The sequence below is a fragment of the Acinonyx jubatus genome, chromosome A3, assembly GCF_027475565.1.
Source record: "Acinonyx jubatus isolate Ajub_Pintada_27869175 chromosome A3, VMU_Ajub_asm_v1.0, whole genome shotgun sequence".
Lineage (NCBI taxonomy): Eukaryota > Metazoa > Chordata > Mammalia > Carnivora > Felidae > Acinonyx > Acinonyx jubatus.
Window position 1 is genome coordinate 88,631,016 of NC_069388.1, and position 23,781 is coordinate 88,654,796.

The following is a 23,781-nucleotide window of genomic DNA, read 5'->3' on the forward strand; positions in this document are numbered from 1 at the left end:
GTATCCTGTGGACAGTGCCCTAAAGACCTGCGTCCCCAGGTCTGGTCAGCAGAGGTGGGGGGTGTATGGCATCCCATGCAGAGGAGTGTGGGGGCATGGCTCCCACAGTTAGCAGTGCCCTCCCCACCCCACCCCCCTGCAGGTGATCCGCAGGCACACGCTGGAGGAGAAGCTACTGTGCCTGGTGCGGCACCGGGCAGGCCACCACTGCCAGAACGCGGTGATCGTCATCCTCATCCTGGCCTGGGAGGGCATCCCCCGCAGCCTCGGAGACACCCTCTACCAAGAGCTCACCGACACCCTCCGGAAGTACGGGAACCCCACCAGCCGGAGATGTGGCCTCAACGATGAGTACGTGGGTGGGATCTCGACGTGAAAGGGTTGGGGTGGCTGGGCCAAGTGTCCATTGGCAGGGCCTTGGGGGGCAGATGCAGGGGGAGATTCTGGGCCCCCCTGAGGGCGGCGCTGTGTCCAGGTCCCTCCCAGGGCCCTGTCTGTCCTGCAGTTGGGACTGTGGTGAAAGAAGTTCTCCCACAATCCTGACCTGGGTTCTTCTGGTCCCGGCAAGAGAAGGGTCCCTTGGCTTGGCTTGGCTCTGCTGGTGAACCTCAGAGGGACTCTGAGGTTCTAATGGTGGAACAGCTATGAGTGCATGAGTGTCCCACAAATCTAAGGCATCAGTGGTATTCATAAAACCTGCCCCTCTAGGGCCTTTTAAAATTAAGGTGTTTAAATTAAATGCCACTTTTTAAATTAAGGTGTTTTTCTTTTTTTTTAATTTTTAATGTTAATTTTTGAGAGAGTGCGCGTGAGCAGGGGAGGGGCAGAGAAAGAGGGAGACAGACTGAAGCAGACTCCAGGCTCTGAGCTGTCATCACAGAGCCCAACACAGGCTCAAAACCACGGACTGCAAGATCATGACCTGAGCCCAAGTCGGACGCTTCACCGACTGAGCTCCCGAGTCCCCCACCCCCACTTCTTAAATTAAGGTATTTTTACTTAGATATACAGTTTGAAGAGGTTTCTTTTTAAGTATTTAAATTCCAGTTAGGTAGCATACAACATAGTATCGGTTTCAGGTGTCCAAGTTTGAAGAGTTTTGACAAATGTTTACAGTCATGTAGCCGCCGCGAAGATGTATAACCATTCCATCATCCCCTCCAGTTCCCCTGTGCCTGCTTTGTAAGCAAGTTTCCTTCTGCCCGTGGCAACCACCACTCTTGCTTCTCGTCCCTGTGAGTTTGCCTTTGCAAGAATGTTGTAGAGACGGAACCATACGGGGTGTAGCCTCCTGAGTCTGGCTTCTTTTTCCCCTGAGCATAGCGTTTCTGGGCTTCAGCTGTGGAGGTGTGTAGCTCATTCTTTCTGATTGCTGAGTAGTTTGCCACTGCTGGACGCCTCGCAGTTCATTTACCCACTCCCCAGTTGAGGGGCATCTGGAGCATTTCCAGGTTTGATTAGTTGTTGGATTATAATGTCAGTGCTTATTTATTTAAAGGCCTGTCAGCACCTGAGCCTGAAGGAAGCAGGTGTGTTCAAACTCTGTAGCCCATGTCACTTCCCTGATTGTGTCGTCTGTGTTGGAACCCGTCATGATATTAGTGTTAAGGCAAAGTATAAACCTTACTGGGGTTTTGACTAGATTTTTCCCACTTGCCTCAAAACACCCAGGGGTTTCTCCCAGCAACAGATTCCACAAAAAATCTTTTTAATGTTTGTTTATTTTTGAGAGAGACAGAGTGCGAGCTGGGGAGGGGCAGAGCGAAGGAGACACAGAATCCCAAGCAGGCTTCAGGCTCTGAGCTGTCAGCACAGGGTCCGACATGGGGTTCAACCTCACGAACCGTGAGATCATGACCTGAGCCGAATTCTGATGCTTAACCCGACTGAGCCACCCAGGCTCCCCTCCCAAAGACAGATTCTTAGACCTTCAGGCTCAGGGGTGGGAGCAGAAAGAGCTGCTCAGAGCTGACTCCCTATGCGAGGAAATTTGGGGAAGGAGTTAAAGGCGGGAGGGATGTGGTCCCAGTCACTGGGAGACCATGGGTGCCAGGCCTCAGCAGGACCTCCCCCTGATGTAGGAGGACGATTTCCGAACAAAAAATGTGTCTGTATGCCTAACGTGCGACGCGTATTGCAGCCGGACCTGCGCTTGTCAAGGCAAAGACCCCAACACCTGCGGTGCCTCCTTCTCCTTTGGTTGTTCCTGGAGCATGTACTTCAACGGCTGCAAATACGCTCGGAGCAAGACGCCTCGCAAGTTCCGCCTCGTGGGGGACAACCCCAAGGAGGTAAGCAGAGTTCCGCGGAGCAGTGGGGCCCTCCGGCTCGTCCTACCCTGCCTCCTGTCTCTGGTAGTGTGGTGGGGGGTGGGTTAGCACACCCTGACTCACATGTGCAGATAATGCAACTGGCTTTATTTTTTTAACTGACCTTATCTTGCCGGGAAGTAAGGTATGTGGGGTGTGGTGTGGAGGGGTGTGATGAGTGAAAAATTAAACCTAACCAATTATGGGCGTTTCAGACTCTCCCAGCTTAAAACAGTCTCTTTGAGGTAAATGGTCAAATTCCTCACCAGAATTTGATCTTCTTCAAGAGTCATTTCTTTTCTTCATTCTTTCTAAGGTGTGTTTGTAGGGATGGGAGGTATGGCAGGAAGAGGCCTCTAGGCCTCGGCCACTTTCTGGGGCCAGTGCTGGGCTTCCTGAAGTGCCCCTCATTCTACCTGGCAGCCAGGCACATGTCTCTGTGCGGTTGTCCACATTTCCAGGCTCTTGCTGTCTTCTTGCTGGGAGCCTAGCCTGTCTCTTAGGCACCGGACTAGGGTCCACAATGGCCTCCTGTCTGCAGCCTCCCGGTCAGGTCAGGTTGCCTTCCTCCCTGCCCCTTCCCCTCTGTTGCTGTGTTTGTGAAGGCCATCCCAGGAGGTGGTCTCCACGCAGAGTTCCAAATGCAGAGAAGGTACAGGTCTGTCTGGGTTCCCTGCCATCTGTCCCCGACCCTACCCCCTCCCCACTACCTGAGCTCTTGTGAGGTAGGGTACTGGGTCCCTTTGTGGGGATCTAGGCAACATCTTGATCCCCCGTTCTACCTTCCACATCTCCCCGAGCTCCTTGTACAAGAAGGGTTTCCTCCTTTTCCATGGGCGTGGGGACTCCCCTGGGGCACACGTTTTTCTACCCTATGTGTAATAAACTTCTATGCTCTGGGTATCCAGTCGTGCTTTTCAGAAGTAAAAGGAAGCATTTTCAAGTGCAGAACTTTATTTGCCTCAAAGCCTGGCTTTTAGACTATTGCACAAGCTAGTTTGATAGTCTGATTTGACACACTGGACTTTTCTCTATGGTGGCATCCGCCCTCCCCTGGAAGCAAGTTGTTTCAATGCAGTTGTTTCAATGAAGAGAGGAGCCCCAGGGCCACAGGAACTAGGAATGACCAGGAGTGAAAAGGCATTGCTTTAATTTCTCACACGTACTTCCCCTGTTCTATCAGCTGCCATTTCTGTGCACTTACTTAGTGCTGAGTATTCTGGCCAGCACCTCACAGGTGTGCATCTCCGTTAACCTCAAGACACCCCAGATGTAGGCCCTGTTGCTACTCACCTTACAGATGAGGCAAATGGCTTGCCCAGGGCTGTGTGGCAGTAATGGTGAAGTCAGGTCTGGGTCTTCCCAGAGCTCACGGGCCTCAGCCCTGTGCTGTGCTGGCCGTGGGCTTACCGTGTTGGTGGCAGCCTCTGGGCTGCAGCCAGAGACAGGCAGCTGGCAGCTCTGGCCACCCTACTGGACAGACCGCTGAGCCATTGGTCTTGCTCTTCCATCTCTACTTCTATGAACTTGGTTCTTTTTCTCTCTTCTTCCTCTTTCTTCTCTGCAAACTCTTCATGCCTGTCTGTGCTCAAGGCCTTGTAGAAACAGCCCCCGCCCCCCAGCTCTACCTGCCACCCTCAGAGGGCCAGGGAGAGGCTGTGGATACCTGAAACCCTTGGCCAAATGTAGCTGGGGTGTGGCTGCTTTGTCTGGGGCAGCACTATCCAGTGGAACTCCTTCTGTGATGATGGAAACGTTCTCTGTAAAAAACATGTAGCCCAGGAGCCACATATAACCACTGAGCACTTGAAATGTGGCTCGTAAAACGGGAACTGGGTTTTTAATTTTATTTAACTTTCTTTAGATGTTTACTTATTACGAGAGAGAAAGAGAGTGAGTGGGGGAAGGGCAGAGAGAGAGAGAGAGAGAGAGAGAGAGAGAATCCCAAGCAGGCTCCATGCTGTCAGCACAGAGCCCCACATGGGGCTCAATCTCACAAAGGGTGAGATAGAACCTGAACCAGATGAAGAGTCAGACACTTAACCAACTGAGCCACGCAGGCTCAGAGCTGACTCTCTGTGCCCCAATTTTATCTAATTTTAATTAAATTTAATATACATTTCAGAAGCAGCACAGAGCTCATGACTAACACATGCAATGGTGCAGGTCTAGAGAATAGAGTGTCCCTGGCTCATGACAGGCCTGGCTGGCTGTGGAATTCCTGGCCTAGACTTTGACCCGCCCCTCTCTGCCTTCATTTGCCTGTCTGCAACACCAGAAGAAAAAGCCACACCTTTTGATCCTTTTACCTGCCTACTTCATCGACCTTCTGAGCTAGGGTGTTGAGCATTCAAAACCAACAACCTGTTTTATGTGTTCTGAGCGGCACTGAGTTAGTAGCTTAGCAGTCAGGATGGCTGGACCTTCAGGCCACAGCTTTTCCTGAGCTTCTGTGTCTCCAACATTAAAACAGACATGGTACCCTATGCCTCCCAGACGGAACCTGTAAAAACACCTGATGGCACTTCCTACCTTCCCAGCAACCCAGCAGTGGTTCTAGAATGGAGGTTAATTTCCAGTGTGTAGAGTTTGCCAGGTGGGGCTGCTTTGGGTACGTGTGACTGCTGTTCTCTCCACAGGAAGAAGTGCTCCGGAAGAGTTTCCAGGACCTGGCTACTGAAGTTGCTCCCCTGTACAAGAGGCTAGCCCCCCAGGCCTATCAGAACCAGGTACTGGGTCTTGGGCTTTTCTCTGCCCACGTGTCATCTGCATCTCTGTCCGTGTTCCCTGAAGTCAGGAAATGGGAGAGTGGGCTCATTTGTGCTCCTTATGGGAAAAGCTCAGCTAGAGATAGAGCAGTGATGTAGGTCTTTGATGAGATCCTTTGTTGACAACGAGCTAACTGCGTCCCAGACCATCTTTCCCCTATCCCTTGCTTTCATGCATCCCCCCATAGTAATCTTTCACCTCTCCTGGTCTGGCTTCTCCTGGGGAGGCTCAAGTTTCTCTCTCCTGTCACCTGTGCATCTCCCAGATGAGGTGAGGAGGACTTGAGTTAACTCAGAAGGAAGTAATTTCTACGGAGGCTTCATCTGGAAAGCCTACCTCCTGCAGCCCCTCTGCAAGGCCTCCATGGTCCTTAACCTCCTTCCCTCCAAGACCTAGCTTTGCCTCCTCAGCACAGAATCTAGGCCACTGACCTCAGGTCACACGAGCAGTTCTCCTTGGCTGTCCACACAGGTGACCAATGAGGAAATAGCGATTGACTGCCGCCTGGGGCTGAAGGAAGGGCGGCCCTTCTCGGGGGTCACAGCCTGCATGGATTTCTGTGCCCATGCCCACAAGGACCAGCATAACCTCTACAACGGCTGCACAGTGGTAAGGAACTCTGGACCTGTCACAGCTCCCCCTGCGGGATGGTCCTGGGAGGGGGACTGGTTTAAGCAGACAGGAGGACTCAGAGTAGGGAGGGACCTGGAGACAAGAGTCTCAGATCTCTGGGAGGTGCCCTGCCATACTGGCTGCCCCTGCCCACTTCTCTGAGAAATGCATGGACCGGAATGCTTGGACAAGGCTGGTCTCGTCTCCATGTCTTAGGTGGATGCTGTAGAACACAGTCTGTTGGGCACCTGGAATCCTTACCTAAAGACTGTTCCAGGTCTCTGAACACTGGATTTAAATCCAAACCACTCTTGATTCATCCACCGAGCAAATGTTTATTGTGCCCCAGATGCTGCTGTAGATATTGGAGAATAAAATGGACCAAGCCCTGCCCAAGTATGTGATACAGTTAATGTCTGGTAGTGTTGAAGGCTGTGAGGAAGATATGAAATAGGGTAAGGGGTAGAGTGATAGCAGATGCCATTTGGGATGCCATGGGCAGAGAGGTCCCTCTGAGGAGGGGTACCTGAGCTGAGACATGAATGAAGCAAGAGAGTAAGGGACCCGAATGTCTGGGGATGGAGTGCTCCAGGCAGAAGGACCAGCATACACAGAGATTCAGGGGCAGACAGGGACCAGGTCACAGTGAGCCCAGAAGGTGGGCAGGGCTGTGGTTTGTGCTCCGAGTGTGAGGGGAAGCTGGGAGTGGTAGGGTCTCCTTGATAAAGTGCTCTCTTGCTCCTGCAGATAGAAAAGAAGTATGTGGAGATGGGGTGAGTGGGAGAGAATCAAAGGAGAAAGCCAATTAGGCTGGGACAGTGTCTAGGCTAGAGGTGACAGGGCTTGGACAGGAGCGAGGGTAGGGAGGGGGGTGGTTGGACAGACTTTGGGTGATCTCGAAGATACAGCCAGCCAAGCGGGGGTTGCTGATGGACAGATGTAGGATATGACAGGGAAGGACTAGAGAGCCACCCAAGGCTTTTTGCTTGAGCACCTGGTCAAGTGTTGGTGCGACACGCTGAGATGTAGAATCACAGGAGAAGCCCAGTTTGATGGCAAAAATGAAGAGTTCTGTTTTGAGATGCCTGACAGATGTCCAAGTGGACACGTGGAGCAGGCAGGGGAGCGGGCTGTCTGGAGGACATGTAGTTCACAGTTTCAGGCGCGAGGCTAGATGCCATCACTAGGGGAGTGAGTGCAGATGGAGAAGAGGGGAGGTTTGGACTTGAGTGGGGACCCCCTCAAAGGGATGATGCCAGCTCTCTTCTTTGCTTTTTAACTAGGTCCTGGGCAGGCAGGGCTCCCCGGGGAACTGTGGAAGAGGCAGACGCAATGGCAATTCACCTGAAAGGGGGCTCCCAGAGTCTGGGTATAACTGGGGTGTAACACAGGGATTGATGGCCCAGCACGAGATTTTATTTCTCTACCTTGTCCTCCTTCCCTTATGTGCAAGGCTAGAAGCAAGATGAGGCAGGCCCCTGTCCACACTGTATTGTGAGGGTTTCGAGCTGACACACAGAGAAAGGGAGGGACCTCCAGGATTAGAAGAGGGGCAGGGAAGGAGGAGGAGACATCAGGAGATAGGAGCACAGTGAGGTTATTTTGATCCCAGAGCTTTGTAGCATTTGGAGTGGAAAAAAGTAAACCTCTTCCAAAATGAACAGTGTTGTTTTTTTTTTTTCAATTAAACTATTTATTGTCTAAAAAAGTAAACAGTATAAGAAAGCATAAAGTAAAAATTGCCTGAAATCTTAGAGACCTAACTAGTGTTAGCATTGTGATGACCATCCGTTCAGGCACCTGAATATATGCATGTGCGTGTGTGCACAGCTGTGTCAGTTTTACACAGATGTGATCACAGTATATGTATGTGCTGTTCCATGACCCGCTTTTTGTAAGAATGCATGATGGACAGCTCTCTGTGTCACTGGATGTAGACTCACTTCAACGTGTTGTAAGGCAGTATGTATGGCTCTGCCATCATTTATTTGACCACTTCCCCTGTGGATGGACAGTGAGTGTTTCCAGACTCCCCCTCTGTAAACCAGAGTGGGGGTCCATCCTTACCACATCTTGGTGCGGTGGTGGAACAATCCCCTTGACGTCCCAGAGTAAGGACATTTATAAGTTTAGAGTGCTGCTTCTCTGGCTTACTTGGCAACACAGGGTTTTCACAGTTTCTTTAGTCTTTGCCCACCTGAGTGGCAAATGTACGAGCTCACTGTAATTTGTGTTTCTTTTATGACTAGAGAGGGTGAACGTCTTTTTCTTTTTTTTTGCCCATTTAAATTTTATCTTTGTGACTACCCGTATGTCCTTTTTTTTTTTTTTTTTTTTTTAAACAAGGATAGCTGTCTGTCGACATTGGTAAAGTATCTATGTTAGGGAGAGAAACGCAGTTTCTATCATATCTCATCCTTTGCTTTTTACTTTTGCTGTGTTGTTTATCACATTGGGTTTTAGGGAATGATGGGAAGCAGGGCCGGTGGTCAGTCAAACCCAGAAAGCCTGTGGGGTCCGCTCAGAGCACGTCAAGTCTGAAGAGACATACGTACGCTGGGAAGAAACACACTTGGTAGAGCATCACACCAAAGGGGAAACTGCAGACGAAAGCATGAACATGGTTGACTTCATAAAAATGTACAGTTTCTGTTCAATAATAAAACACCGTAATCAAAATTGAAAGGCCTGTACAAACTGGAAAACAGCATTTGTAACAAGTGACAAAGTGAATCATAACTTTGATAGACAAAGATTACTTTACATAAATGATAAAAAAAAATGAATAGTCTAGTATAAAAATGGGCAAGAGGCATAAAACTCACCAAAAAAAGAAGAGAGTTGTATTAAAATATACCCAAGGTTTGTTTTAATGAAGTATGATAAGAGAGGAAGACACAGGATTGTCAGGAGGGCCGAACTTTATACTCACAGAGCCCAAGAAGCATGTGCCCACCAGGCCACACAGGGAAGCACCAGGATTGGTCAGGAGGCAGAGGAGTGAGTGGTGAGAGTGTGGCCCAGCGCAGTTGTTGGAGATTTGGTGGGAACGAGTGGGCAAGGCAGAGTTAAGTAAGCTGAGAACTGTGGAGAGTTTGAATAGTTTGTGAGCTCTGGGCCATAGGTGTGGTCCCCAGTTGTCCTCCCTGGTCCTGGGTGATGGAGGGCAGGGGGAATATTTGCTTGGTGTGTGAGAGTTTGATAAAAAGAGAGAGTTAGGGGTGTGGGCCCTGGATTGGTCAGTTTGTATATCAGAGTGCACCTGAAGGGGGGTCATTTGCTATCTCCAGGAATTAGCTAGTCTTCGGGGAAGGACGTCCCTCCAGGGTCAAGGCCCCAACTGCCAGAACATCAAGAACACAGAAAATAAAATATAATCAACCCAAGAGTTAAAGAGTAAACTTGACAGAAAAAAAAAAAAAAAAAGATTAAGCCCTATTAGTAATCAGAGAAATGCAGACCAACGAGATACATTTTGATAATGAGCAAAATGTTTTTCAGAAGTTAGTGGCAAAATTATAAGCAAAAGTATAGGAAAATGGAAGCTCAGCTTCAGCCAGTATGAGTGAAAAATGTGATAATCATTTTGGAGGGCAGTTTGGAGGGCAACAACGTATGGCTGTTTACTTCACAGCATTTATTCTAAGGAATTACGTGTTTTGGAAGATTTAGCTTAAAAGTACTGTTTATGATAGGAAAAAATTAGAAACAAGTTTTAATAGTAATGAGGGATTAGTTAAATGAATACATTGATACAATAGAATAATATTATGCAAGTTCTTAAATCATACTGAAGGAGAATATTTAATGCATAAGAAAATATACTATCTTTTAAAAATGAAGTTACTATACTGGGGCGCCTGGGTGGCTCAGTCGGTTGAGCGTCCGACTTCGCTCAGGTCACGATCTCACGGTCCGTGAGTTCGAGCCCCGCATCAGGCTCTGTGCTGACAGCTCAGAGCCTGGAGCCTGCTTCAGATTCTGTGTTTCCCTCTCTCTCTGGCCCTCCCCCCATTCATGCTCTGTCTCTCTCTGTCTCAAAAATAAATAAATGTTAAAAAAAAAATTTTTTTTAAATGAAGTTACTATAAAACTGTGGTAATGAAATAGGATCACATTATACAAAAACTGTGTGTATGTGTATATATGCATATATGATCAAACTGTTTATAGTGATTATTTCTGGGTGGTGGGATTATGGAGATAATTATTATTTCCTTTTTGGTGGCCTAAATTTTCTACAACCAGCACATAATAGTTTTTAATAAAAAGTATTTTAAGAGCAAAAGGAGGCTGAGTGTTCAGGGCAAGGAGTGTAATGGTAGAAGGTCTGAGGCTCAGCAAGGTGATAAAGCACAGTGACAATAATATTCCACTGGCGGGCAGAGCATGGCCACTAGGCCTAACCCGGCCCCTTTCCAGCCATGCGACCTTGGGCCGGTCATCTCTTCTCCTCAGCCACATGAGGGTCCCAGGAGGCAAAGTGAATGGATGTCCTTTGAAGGTGTAGAGGAGATTCTAAGTGCTGGGGATACTGTTACTGCATGAACCAGGACAGCTGTGCTTTTAGACATTCTAGAAACCGTGGATGGCTGGTGTTGGGACTGTGTGGGGAAGGGTGGGTGGGTCATGCATGCAGATGCTCAGCCTCTTTCTCTGAGCGCCGGGTCCCCCCAACCCCATGTACCCTCCCTCTCTCTGCCCGGGGCAGGTCTGCACCCTGACCAAGGAAGACAATCGCTGCGTGGGCAAGATTCCCGAGGACGAGCAGCTGCACGTGCTCCCCCTGTACAAGATGTCCAACACAGACGAGTTTGGCAGTGAGGAGAACCAGAATGCCAAGGTGGGCAGCGGGGCCATCCAGGTGCTCACCGCCTTCCCCCGTGAGGTCCGGCGCCTGCCCGAGCCTGCCAAGTCCTGCCGCCAGCGGCAGCTGGAAGCCAGAAAGGCGGCAGCCGAGAAGAAGAAGGTTCAGAAAGAGAAGCTGAGTACTCCCGAGAAGATCAAACAGGAGGCCCTGGAGCTGGCCGGCATCTCCACTGACCCAGGTGTGTAGGGAGAGGGTGCCCACCAGAGGTGGCACGGGCGGGGCGGGGAGGGTTGTGGCCCTGGACAGCTCCTTCGCTGCCCCTCTTCCTGCTTCAAGATTGCACTCCAGACTAAAGTCCGGGGCCTCTCTCCGCCCTGTGGACCACACGTTACCTTAACTTTCAGCCGGCGCAGCATCCACGGCAGCCTCAGGACGCCTGAGTACCTGGGGGCGGGGGCGGGTGACACCTGCGGAGCCAGCAGAAGAGGAGCTGGGCTTCTCCTCCAGCCTGCCTGAGCGTCTGCAGAGAATCCCACGGCCTCAGGCACGTGGTCTGCAGTGGGGGCAGCTCTCATTTCCCCTGACCCTTGTCCTGCAGAGGCCAGCATGAGGGGGGTGGGGTTTCAGCGAGGACTTGTGGGGGTGTGCCAGGGAGGAGGAGGAGTGCTGTGTGGGCTCTGCCCCCGCTTTTCCCGGTGCTTCAGTGGGGCCGGGAAACCCCTAAGGGAACAGGGAGGTTGCACCCCTGGCCCCCTCGCCCAGGGCCTTTGCGGGCCGGGGTTCCCTCTGCTCCTTCTCCGTGTTGATTCCTGTGTTCCCCAGGCCTGGCTCTGAAGGGTGGACTTTCCCAGCAAGGCCTGAAGCCCTCCCTCAAAGTGGAGCCGCAGAACCACTTCAGCTCCTTCAAGTACAGCAGCAACGCAGTCGTGGAGAGCTACTCGGTGCTGGGCAACTGCCGGCCTTCCGACCCGTACAGCATGAACAGCGTGTACTCCTACCACTCCTACTATGCACAGCCCAGCCTGACCTCTGTCAACGGCTTCCACTCCAAGTATGCTCTTCCGTCATTCGGCTACTACGGCTTTCCATCCAGCAACCCCGTCTTCCCCTCGCAGTTCCTGGGTCCTAGCACCTGGGGACACAGTGGCGGCAGCAGCAGTTTTGAAAAGAAGCCAGACCTCCACGCTCTGCACAGCAGCCTGAGCCCGGCCTACGGTGGTGCTGAGTTTGCCGAGCTGCCTGGCCAGGCTGTTCCCACGGACACCCACCACCCCACTCCTCACCACCAGCAGCCTGCTTATCCAGGCCCCCAGGAGTATCTGCTTCCCAAGGCTCCCCAGATCCACCCAGCATCCAGGGACCCCTCTCCCTTTGCACAGAGTTCCAACTGCTACAACAGATCCATCAAGCAAGAGCCAGTAGACCCACTGGTCCAGGCCGAATCTATACCCAGAGACCCTGGTAAGATGAACAAAACACCTTTGCCCGAGGCTTCTCAGAACGGGGGACCCAACCACCTATGGGGACAGTACTCAGGAGGCCCAAGCATGTCCCCTAAGAGGACTAACAGTGTGGGTGGCAGCTGGGGTGTGTTCCATCCTGGGGAGAGCCCTGCGATCATCCCCGACAAGCTCAGCTCTTTTGGGGCTGGCTGCCTGACCCCTTCCCACTTCCCAGATGGCCAGTGGGGGTTGTTCCCTGGGGAGGGGCAGCAGCCAGCCCCCCAGCCTGGAGGACGGCTCCGAGGCAAACCGTGGAGCCCCTGCAAGTTTGGGAACAGCACCTCGGCCTTGGCCGGGCCCAGCCTGACTGAGAAGCCTTGGGGGGTTGGGGCCGGGGATTTCAGCTCTGCCCTGAAAGGTGGTCCTGGCTTCCAAGACAAGTTGTGGAGCCCCTTGAAGGGAGAGGAGGGAAGGATTCCAACCCCGGGGGCGAGCCAGCTGGACAAAGCCTGGCAGTCCTTCGGCCTGCCCCTGGGCTCCACTGAGAAGCTGTTTGGGGCTCTGAAGTCGGAGGAGAAGCTGTGGGATCCCTTCAGCCTGGAGGAGGGCGCTGCTGAGGAACCCCCTAACAAGGGGGCGGTGAAGGAGGAGAAGAACGGTGGGGCCGAGGAGGAGGAGGAGCTGTGGTCTGACAGCGAACACAACTTCCTGGACGAAAACATCGGCGGCGTGGCCGTGGCCCCTGCTCATGGCTCAATCCTCATCGAGTGTGCCCGGCGGGAGCTGCATGCCACCACGCCCCTCAAGAAACCCAACCGCTGCCACCCCACCCGCATCTCGCTGGTCTTCTACCAGCATAAGAACCTCAACCAGCCCAATCATGGGCTGGCCCTCTGGGAGGCCAAGATGAAGCAGCTGGCGGAGAGGGCCCGGGCGCGGCAGGAGGAGGCCGCCCGGCTGGGCCTGGGCCAGCAGGAGGCCAAGCTCTACGGGAAGAAGCGCAAATGGGGGGGCGCCATGGTTGCTGAGCCTCAGCATAAGGAGAAGAAGGGGACTGTCCCCACCCGGCAGGCACTGGCCATGCCCACAGACTCAGCAGTCACCGTGTCCTCCTACGCCTACACGAAGGTCACTGGGCCCTACAGCCGCTGGATCTAGGTGCCAGGGTGCCAGGGAGCCAGCGTACCTCAGCGTCGGGCCCCGCCCGAGCTGCCTCTGTGGTGCTTTTGCCCTCACACCTGGGGGCGGGTTGGGGGTGCAGAAGTCTTTTTATCTATATATACATATATAGATATGCATATATATGTATTTATGGTCCAAACCTCAGAACTGACCCGCCCCTCCCTTTCCCCCACTTCCCCAGCACTTTGAAGAAGAAACTACGGCTGTCGGGTGATTTTTTTCGTGATCTTAATATTTATATCTCCACGTTGGTTTTTTTTTCCCCCCCTTGTTTGGGGGGGGGGTGGCTTTTATTTCCTCTTGTTTTTAAAACTTTATCCTTGTATATCACAATAATGGAAAGAAAGTTTATAGTGTCCTTTCACAAAGGAGTAGTTTTAAATTCCATTTAAAATGTGTATTTATTGGATTTTTTAAAAAGCGACAATAGTAATGGTAAAGGATCGGCAGGAAAGGCCAAAAGCGCTCCTTCCTGCCCAGTCTTGCTGGGCCCAGTGAGCCTGGCCCTCTTGGGAGCTGACAAGGTTCTCTCAGCCATCTGCCCCTCATGAGCCAAGTGCAGATTTGTAGCCACCCGGTCCATCCCTCCTGACAGATGCGCCTTCCCTTCAGGGGAGGGATCCCTCAGGACAGCTTCTGTCCTCTCCAGTAGGATGGGAGAATCTGTAGAAAAACAGCTGGAGTCCCTTTTCCAGTCACCGGCTTGGCATCGGGGACGGGGCGGGGGGCAGGTGCACCCCAGGCCAGGCACCTGAGATGCTGGTGTAGATTTCCCCAGAAACTAGGTTGGTAGTAGACAGCTTCAAGCTTGCTAGTCTCCACACTGAATCCTCTCTGTCCGTTATTTATCAAGTCACATGATGTCATGGTTCCCTAGGCAGCACCTCCTGATGGAGCTGGAGTTGAGAGGCTCTTAGGAGCCGTTTCCACCGGGGTTGACAAGCCAATGAATACTGGGCTGAAGGAATTTGTCTTAGTGGCAGTCTGTCCTAAAATGCCCGAGAGTCTATGCTGATCCTGAAAAAGGGCTACTGTATCTCTAAAAACAAGAAGTTGAACCCAAGCTGTGAAAAGCCAGCATTGTGCCGTCCCTCCGTGCACAGTGCTGTGCAGAGCCTGGTGCTGTAGTATTGTGCTGGGACTTGCTTGACTCTTGGGCAGGTCACATCCTGCAGGAGCTCAGCACACCAGTGTAACGGCAGTTAACGCATCTCTCTCTATTCCTGGATTTCCATGTTGGACAATGGTGCAGGCCTCACGCCCAAGCCGGCCCCCGCCATGCTACCATTGGTGGGGGTGGGCTTACACTTATCAATTTTAAAATGCAGGAGTCAAACGTTTTCAGCAGGTAGCTATGATTGTCCTCCCTAATTGGTGCCATTTCTCTATTTGATCATTTTCTCCTTTCCTTCCTTCCCTCTCCACCCACTTGAACTCGCCCGTTCTAAAATTCTGGTGCATTTGTTCAGTTCTTTGAAATGAGAATGTGGTGCTTAATTTTTGCAACTTCGTTGAGAGAGGCTGGGCCTAACTGGTGGAAGCAACATTTGTTGACAGCAAGTCAGACTTCCTGGAGTGTTTGTTTTTCCTGTGGTATTAGCAAAGTTCCTATGAAGCTACCCATGTGGATGTGTGTGGTGAATGGGAGGTTTCATCAGGACACACAGAGGGGATCATGGCCACACAGTGAAATGACAACCAAGCCCTGAGATAAATGTCAGATATTTATTGAGCAGTTTTTTTTTTTTTCAGATGTGGGTCTTTGTAAAACGAGTTTAACAATCAGATGACGATGCTAAAGGCAAGTCCCTGAGCTTCCAGGTGCCTTGTGTAAGAGCTGAGAACCGACCCGCTGGCTGTTCGCTGTAACTGTTCAGAAGCACTGGCGGAGAGTCGCTGTAAGATGTCCTGAGCATTTATGTGGTCTGGTTTTAATTGTAAATAGTGAAAGATTTTTTTAAGCACTTTTGCCTAGATTTAAACAGCAACTTGAAAAAAAAAAAGTATGTTTTAACATGTAATTGTGGGAGAAATTGTAAATAGTAGCTGAATATTTAACGTGCTTTGTCTATCCTTCACTTTTACCATATTCTGTAAAGTTGCATTTATTTTACAGGACAAAAATGAAATATTATTGCTTTTGAAATAAATACCCAAGAGCTTATCAGGATTTAGAATTATTCAGAACTCAGATTTATAGGAAAACCTCTGACCTTCAGTGTGACAAGCTAAAGGAAGCAGAGTCTTTAATAAGCATGCTAATTTTCTAGTTTTGAGGAAAAGTTGGGTCCTTTAAATGCTATTTTGCTTATCGCATCCGTACTTTTATGCAGGTCTCATTTGACTCCGTGCTTAGGTAGATGCGGGGGTGCCTTGAAAACTTCATTTTAAATGATCTTAAGCAAGAAATACAATATTTTACGAAACATTTGGAGAATGTGACCGTCTGTATGACCCGGGAAAGCCCCAGGTTGGCTGTTGGTTTGGAAGGTCCCGAGTGTAACCCAGGTGATTCTGATCCTTGGCATGTGTGAATCTTCCTGATGTATGTTAAATATACTCTTCCCCTCGTCACCCTTTGATAGCAAAGCCATTAGATGAAAGGAGAAACCAATACAAGCTAAAAGCATGTGATGTCTGTCCCCGCAGCCCCAACAGCCTTTGGTTCATAAATTCCTAGACTAGCAAATAGGCTGCTGAGAGGTGAGTCAAGAGGCAGTCTCCATTGGATGTTCCCATTCCCCTCAGAATGGTGTTTCAGAAATTAGGTGGTGCTGTTGCTATGCTCGAGCCCATGCTGATTTTTACACACTACATGTATAACCTACCTCAAATCTCAGTCATTAAAATTAGCATGCTTTAGACGTATATTTAAAAAGTAACTATGCACAGCTCTTTATCCCCTCCTTGCTGCTGAAGGTTTCTTAAAGAGAAAAATCAAATTTTTATTTTTTACTGGCACTATCATTTTTTAAGTCCTAAAGATGATTAACAGACGTTTTTATCATGAGAAGAAAAATAAAGCCATTGCAACTAAAGAACCTAACAGCATGACCAAGTTTTAGATTTAATATTATAGCAATGAGAAATGATGGAGTCCTCATCTCCCCAGTGTGCCCTGTCCACAGATGCCATCCACATGCAGTGCGAATATTTGGTTCCTCTTTCGTTTTGTTTCCCCCTGCCTTTTGCATGCAAGGGAAGTGCTTGCAAAGTTCTGTGCTAAGAGATTTTTAAAATAAAGATCACTTTGCGGCAGGTTCTCACAAAATAACTGGTGCTAGCTCAAGAAACCATTATCTAACCATCAGAGATCTTGACTAAAGTTGTTTCATGGATTTTTGAGGTTTTGTTGTTTTTGCTGTCATTGTAGTTTGTTTCTTGGCAGGGCCTGAGTTTCCCACACGCCGGCTTCGTGGGTCCGGCTTTCCCTCTCACCGAGGTGACCGTGGTATGCATGGAAAGAGATCATACCCTGCCCCCTCTTGGTCCTTCCACCAGACTCTTTTGGAAACAGGAGTTTGCAGAGCAAGGGATTTTTAAAGTGCTAAAGCAAGGACAGAAGTAGCAGAGCCTAAGTGCTCTGCACCGAACAGCAGTAGAGGCGTGAGGATGGTTGATGATCAGTAGGATGGTAACCTGATTTCATGGAGAGAAATCCAGCCAGACTTTGTAACGTTTAACCACCGCCAGATCTCAAACCAAGGCAATGCTGGTGGAAAATTTAAGTGATGTCCCTGACGTGCCTCAACCAATCTCTTTCCTTTTGTTACTGAAGTGTGTTTTATGGACTAGGAAGCATTTTTATGAATTGACATAGTCTAAATAAAATGGTGCTATGGTGTTTTAATGTGACTGTCCCTGATCCTGTCCTGCTGAGGTGCTATCAAGGTTCTGAAACCACAACCAACCAAAAACAAGGTGGGCTCCAGTCTCTCTTGGCTTCCCCCCCCCCTTTGGTGCTGTCTCCTTAGACCTCTGTTTATCGTGCTAAAACCTGCTCTGAGCAGTTTTTCTGTTTTGTTTTAGTACTCTTCCCTTGGTGGCCAAAACCTGAAAGGCAAGTTCCGAAGACAGCCAGCTCCCTAACTGTACTGGGAGTGGGCCTTCCTGGCTTGGCAGGTGCTCTGGTTACACATCTGTCCCCTCAGGCCTAATGAGAAAGGAAAGGTGAAGGGCTTTTTTTTTTTCTTCCATTTTTGAGGAAGGGGAGTCTGGGACTCCTGCCTCTTCTGAAATGGCAGGCATTCTCATTGCCAAGGACACACGTTTTCCACCTGCAGGGTGCCAAGCAGACACCTTTGAGGACCTCCAAGGCACTCGTACACCGAGGCGTTCCGAGCAGGCCTCCTTCCTCCCCTGGCACTGGCCCCGCCGTGGTGGGCAGTGGGCTTGTTGCTTTGCTCTTCACGGCCCCTGCCCCAGCATTGCTTCTGCCTGTCACTGGTAACCTTTCAGTGTTGCTTCTGCCTGTCACTGGTAACCCCTCACGTTCAAACTAAAGGAAGGAGATTTCTTTGCTCACTTGACGCCACTGAGGCTGCTTTTTAGTTGGTGCTACTCTAAATTTCCTCTCGGGTCCACAAAAGTTGATGTTTTGAAAACCGGAAGCTCCCTTTTATGTCATCCACTGTCACAATTTTTTTAAATACCTCAAAAACAGGACATTGTGACAACTTCAGTAGATTCCTTGAAGGTCTGATACCTGCAGGTTGTCCATCTGATGACTTACTTGACCTTGAAGAATCTGGGGTCATCTTATTTTTCATTCTTCAGCAGTTGAAATGGCAGAATATCTAAAGGAAGGAGTGGGGTTGACTTATTTCATTCTCTTTGTAAGTTTTGCTTTTGAACAAAATGTGAATCTCGTATGCCCATCTCATTGAGCTTTTTCAGGCATTGTTGTCATTTGAAATCACTTCCTCAAAACTTACTTTATTAGCCAGCTGCATCTGTTGTAGTACATGGCCAACTTCGACATACCCTGGACCAAAATTGTTTTTGAGGTGCATATCCCAGCATAGGTTATACGGCCCCACACCCACACGTGCGCAGAGTGTTTCCATGTGAGACCCTGTCCTGGCATTCCTAGCCCTTCCTCCCGCAGAGCTGCAGACAAGAGCAGAGCAATAGGCTTCTCCCCTGAGCAGAGGCTGCGGCACAGAAATGCAAGGTCTAAAGTTGCTTTTTGCCTAAGAATCTGAGTGATTTGGCCTACTTCCTCATTCGCTTCTATTCTGATATCAGGGATGCTTTTTGTAGTGGTATCATTTGCGCTCTTTTCTCATTTTGACTACCCGTCGTCATTCAGGGATAACTCATCACTATTCACATGGGGATTTAAAAAATACCATTTGGCTCCTTTGAACATCCAAATTTTCTTGATTCCAGTGCTTTTTGTTTGTTTTTTTGAGGGGAAAAAGGAGGAGAAAAACAGGAGTGGTGTCATTTCTTTTTCACATATTCTAATTATAAAAACAAATAAGGGCAGGTCATAATTGTGGCATATTAATGCATTAGACTTAACCTAGAATCCCTGTAGCTTTTTGATGTGTTTTATTTCTTCTCTCTTTGAATTCCTGTTTGGTTACTTGGCTTCCAATGGAGGTGAACTTAACAACCATACTTGAATATTCCGTCTTGACTTTGTAACTGTGGCTACTTGAAATGAAGTTTATCTGGGGTTGATGGATGAATGGTAGATTTTTGCAATGTCTCAAGGCAATAGGATGTGTATTATTAAACTGTAGATATTCTTAGTACAGTAAATTTATGCTGATAATTTTATTTTGTATAATTTTTACCTTTCTGTTAATATTTTTTCCTCCCACTTTATTGGTTTGCCTCCTGAGCTACCCCTCCTTACCTTCCCTTCTCCCCCAGTGTTTCAGTAAATTTAATTTAGGGTGCCTAGAAATTGCAAGTATGTATCCTTTTTTGATTTGTATTTTATTATAATTTACACAAACAACTGGGTTTGTGAACTGTATTACTCCTGGTATCTTTAAAATATTGTGGGTGTTTTAATAAATTTTATATTTATTTTTTGCACTCAAATTCAGAGTGGGTCCTTTTTTCCCCTCACCTCAAACCAGGCCCAGATTGTGGTATCTGAGATACCCTATAATCCCACCCTCCCACTGTAGGTTGTAGATGCACCAACGAAGCCCTCACTAACAGCAGCAGTAGGGCCTGTCCTTGTCACCACCGGCATAATGTTCAAAGGCCATGAGCTTTTAGAGCTGCATAGAAAGGGACAAGATAGAGATGGCCTTTTTCTCATCTGTGTTTGTTTTTCCTCCTTTTATTCAACTTGGAGACTCCCCCCACACTGATTAAAATTGTTCACTTCTGATGTAATATTTGCTAAAGGATGGCTGATTACTGCTTCATTCTGATGGTCCTGAGCACTAGCTCTAGTAGGGAGGGCCAAATATGGCTGTCCTTGGGGAGAGGAGCATTCCCATAAGGTCCCATGCCTGGGGCTACCTCTTTTAATTCAGATTGCCAATCTGCTGCTACAAAAGTGGTTCTAAGAGTAAATGGTAAATTGATGGCAATATAGGCCTACCTCAAGAAGCAAGAAAAATCTCAAACAACCTAACCTTATATCTAAAGGAGCTAGAAAAAGAAAACTGAAGACCAACAGAAGGAAGGAAATAAAGATTAGGGCAGAAAGAAATCATATAGAAACTAAAAATAACAAAAACAAAAACAATGGAACAGATTATTGAAACCAGATTATTGAAACCAGGTTCTCTGAAAAGATGAACAAAATTGATAAACCTCTAGCCAGATTCATCAAATAATAAAATCGCTAATGAAAGTGGAAAAATACCACCACAGAAATACAAACAATTGTAACAGAATATTATTAAAATCTATATACAAACAATTTGGACAACTTCAAAGAACCGGATAAATTCCTAGAAACATGTAACCTACCAAAAATAGAAAAGCAGAAAATTTGAACAGAGCCATTACCAGCAATGAAATTGAATCAAAAAAAACTCCGAACACACAAAAGTCCAGGGCCAGATGGTTTCATGGGAGAAGTTTACCAAACATTTAAAGAGTTAATATCATTTCTTCTTAAACTATTCCAAAAATAAAAGAGAATAAATAGAAAATTCATTCTGTGAGGCCAGTGTCATCCTGATACCAACACCAGAAGACCCCACCCAAAAAAAGAACAGGCCAATATCTCATGAACACAGATGTAAAAATCCTCACCAAATATTAGCAAACAAACCCAACAATACATTTAAAAAACTGTACACCACAATCGAGTGGGATTTATTCCCAGGATGCCAGGGCAGTTCAACATTTGCAAAACAATGTGCTATATCAACAAGAGAAAGGATGAAAACCCTATGATCATTTCAGTTGATGGAGAAAAAGCATTTGACAGTGTACATCATCCGTTCATCCAAACCTTCTGCAAAGTAGGTCTAGAGGGAACACACAGGCCATATATGAAGAACCCACAGCAAACAACATACTCAGTGGTGAAAAATGGAGCTTTTTCCCCCTAAGGTCAGGAACAACACACTCTCACCACTTTTATTCAACATAGTACTAGAAGTCCTAACCACAATGATTAGACAACATTAAGAAAGAAAAGGCATCCAAATTGGTAAGGAAGAAGCAAAATTCTGTTTGCAAATGACATGATCCAGTGTATAAAAAACCCTAAAGATTCCACCAAAAAAACTACTAGAACTGATCGGTGACTTCAGTAAGGTCACAGGATACAAAATCAATATACAGAAATCCATTGCATTTCAATACACTAATAATGAAGCAGCAGAAAGAGAAATGAAGAAACAATCCCATTTACAATTGCACCAAAAAATAATAAAATAGAAATAAACTTAATCAGAGAATTAAACACTAATGAAAGAAATTCAGGAGGATGCAAAGAAATGGAAAGCCATTCCATGCTCGTTGGTTAGAAGAACAAATACTGTTAAAATGTCTATGCTACCTAAGTAATTTTCAGGTTTAATGCAATCCCTATCAAAATACCAACAGCATTTTTCACAGAACTAGAACAGAAAATCTTAAAATTTATATGGAACTACAAAAGATTTTGAACAGCCAAAGCAATCTTAAAAAAGAGAAACAAAACTGGATGTATCACAATCCCAGATTTCAAGTTATATCACAAAGCTGAAGTAATCAAAACAGTATGGTACTGGCATCAAAATAGACACACAGATCAATGGAATACAATAGAAAACCTAGATATAAACCTACAATTATACAGCCAATTAATCTTCAACAAAAGGCAAAATATGGAATGGGAAGAAGTTTCTTCAACAAATGGTATTGGGAAAACTGGATAGCTACATGCAAAAGAATGAAACTGGACTACTTTCTTACACCATACACAAAAAATAAACTCAAAATGGATTAAGGACCTAAATGTGAGATCTGAAACAAACAAAAATCCTAGAAGAGAGCACAGGTCGTAATTTCTTGATATCAGCTGTAGCAACATTTCCCTAGATAGGTCTCTTGAGGCGAGGGAAACAAAAACAAAAATAAACTACTGGGATTACATCAAAATAAAATGCTTCTGCGCAGTAAAGGAAGCAATCAACAAAACTAAAAGGCAACCGATGGAATGGGAGAAGATATTTGCAAATGACGTATCCTATAAGGGATTAGTATCCAAACTATATAAATAACTGATACAACTCAACACCAAAAAAACAGTCCAATTAAAAATTGGTCAGAAGACATAAATAGACATTTCTCCAAAGAAGACATACAGATGGCCAACAGACACCATGAAAGGATGCTCAACATCACTCTTAATCAGAGAAATGCAAATCAAAACCTCAATGAGATGTCACCTCACACCTGTCAGAATGGCTAAAATCAAGAAAACAAGAAACAATAAGTGTTTGCAAGGATGTGGATAGAAAGGAGTCTTTGTACACTGTCAGTGGAAATGCAAACTGGTACAGCCTCTGTGGAAAACAGTATGGGGCTTCCTCAAAAATTAAAAATAGAATTACCATATGATCCAACAATTCCACTACTCAGTATTTACCCAAAGAATACAAAAAAAAAAAAAAAAACCCACAAAACAGTCATTTGAAAGGATATATGCACTCTATGTTTATTGCAGTATTTTTAAACAATAGCCAAATTATGGAAGTAGCCCAAGTGTCCATCAACTGATGAATGGATAAAGAAGAGGTGGTGTGGTATACACACACACACACACACACACACACACACTGAATATTAGCCGTAGAAAAGAATGAAATCTTGCCATTTGCAACAACAAGGATGGAGCTAGAAAGTAGAATGCTAAGTGAAATAAGTCAGAGAAAGACAAATACGATATGATGTCACTTGTGGAATTTAAGAAAAAAAACAGCAAAGGAAAAAAAATGAGACAAATCAAGAAACACTCTTAATTTTAGAGAACAGATTGATGGTTACTAGAAGGCATTTATCATGATGACAAAAGGATAGATGGATGGACGGGTCGGTTGGTGGATAGGTAGGTAGCTAGATGATAGATAGATACATAGATAGATAGCCAGCCAGCCAGCCAGCCAATCCTGGTGGTGGCTGATCCGTGAAAAAAGGTGAAACTGTGAATTGGGGAAAGGAAAAGAGAGAAGGGTAAATGGAAGAGAATCCCCTTCTGCTTGAAACATGTAACTGAAATTCAGAGTCTCAGACTGACAACCAAGCCAGCAGTCCATAAAGACCTGAGTATTCTTTCTAGTGGATGCTAACATCCTGTTAGGTCACCAGATAGGAAAGCTGCTCTCCAAGGGCATCTGGATGAAAGCCCATAATCATAACAGGCTGCCAGAAGATAGGCTCATATGGTTTTCGTCTCCATTTTCTTTCACTTGCAAATGAACCCTCTGGAAATGCCTGAGCACACAAGGCCCTCTGGGGATCCTCATACACATTTGCATGTTTTACAAAAGCAAGATCACCCTGTGTTTGGTAACCTGCTTCTTTCCACTTGACAGTTTGGGTTTGAAAGAGACCTAGTCCTGTCCTGTCCCCAGCCATTGTCATATTGGCTGCACTTGTAGGGCCTGAGGAGAGGGCTGGGAGATTCCTGCCTTAGCAGGGTCTGGCTGACTCCAGGGTAAGTATAATTATGCTTTCATCTCTTCTTATACAATTAGAAGACAGAAGTTTTTAAAAATTACCTGAAATCCCACTGTAAGAGAACCACACATTGGTTGCAAACATCTGAGTATGTAAACATACATATATATACATATATTTTGAAAGAATAATGCAATAATACTGTTGTAATTTTTTTTCACTTAATATATCTTTAAGCATCAGTACTGCAGAACCACATCATTTAGAGTTGCTGTCAGAAGGTGGAGGAGGGTCAGTAAGCTATCCTCCAGACTAAGAAGGCACTCAAAAAACAAAGCAAGCCCCTCCATACCATTTACACAGAGTTTATTCAGGGTAACTTACTGACAGTGGGGATTGGGCAGATGGACAGTCCACACACTACACAGCTATTCTGTGCCCTATCTGGACCTTAACACACAGCTTGTATAAAACAAGGGGATCACTGTGGTGAGGTCAAAGGGTAATTACCTAAAGTAGATACTCCAGAAGGAAAGCTTCCAAATTCATTCTTTGAGGCCAGTAT

The 23,781-nt window shown here is 47.1% G+C and overlaps 1 protein-coding gene across 6 annotated transcripts in view; it reads left to right on the forward strand.

Moving 5' to 3' along the window:
• The window catches only part of TET3 (tet methylcytosine dioxygenase 3), a 105,727-nt gene extending 86,552 nt beyond the window's left edge, over positions 1-19,175 (forward strand). For all 6 annotated transcript variants that reach the window (XM_053200779.1, XM_053200780.1, XM_027072175.2 and 3 more), the window contains 6 exons: positions 143-351; positions 2,141-2,291; positions 4,949-5,038; positions 5,550-5,687; positions 10,402-10,738; positions 11,323-19,175. In XM_053200779.1, coding sequence (XP_053056754.1) covers positions 143-351; positions 2,141-2,291; positions 4,949-5,038; positions 5,550-5,687; positions 10,402-10,738; positions 11,323-13,100 — 2,703 coding nt within the window. In that variant the 3' untranslated portion in view covers positions 13,101-19,175. The remainder of the gene's footprint in view (positions 1-142; positions 352-2,140; positions 2,292-4,948; positions 5,039-5,549; positions 5,688-10,401; positions 10,739-11,322) is intronic.
• Positions 19,176-23,781: the final 4,606 nt, after the last annotated feature.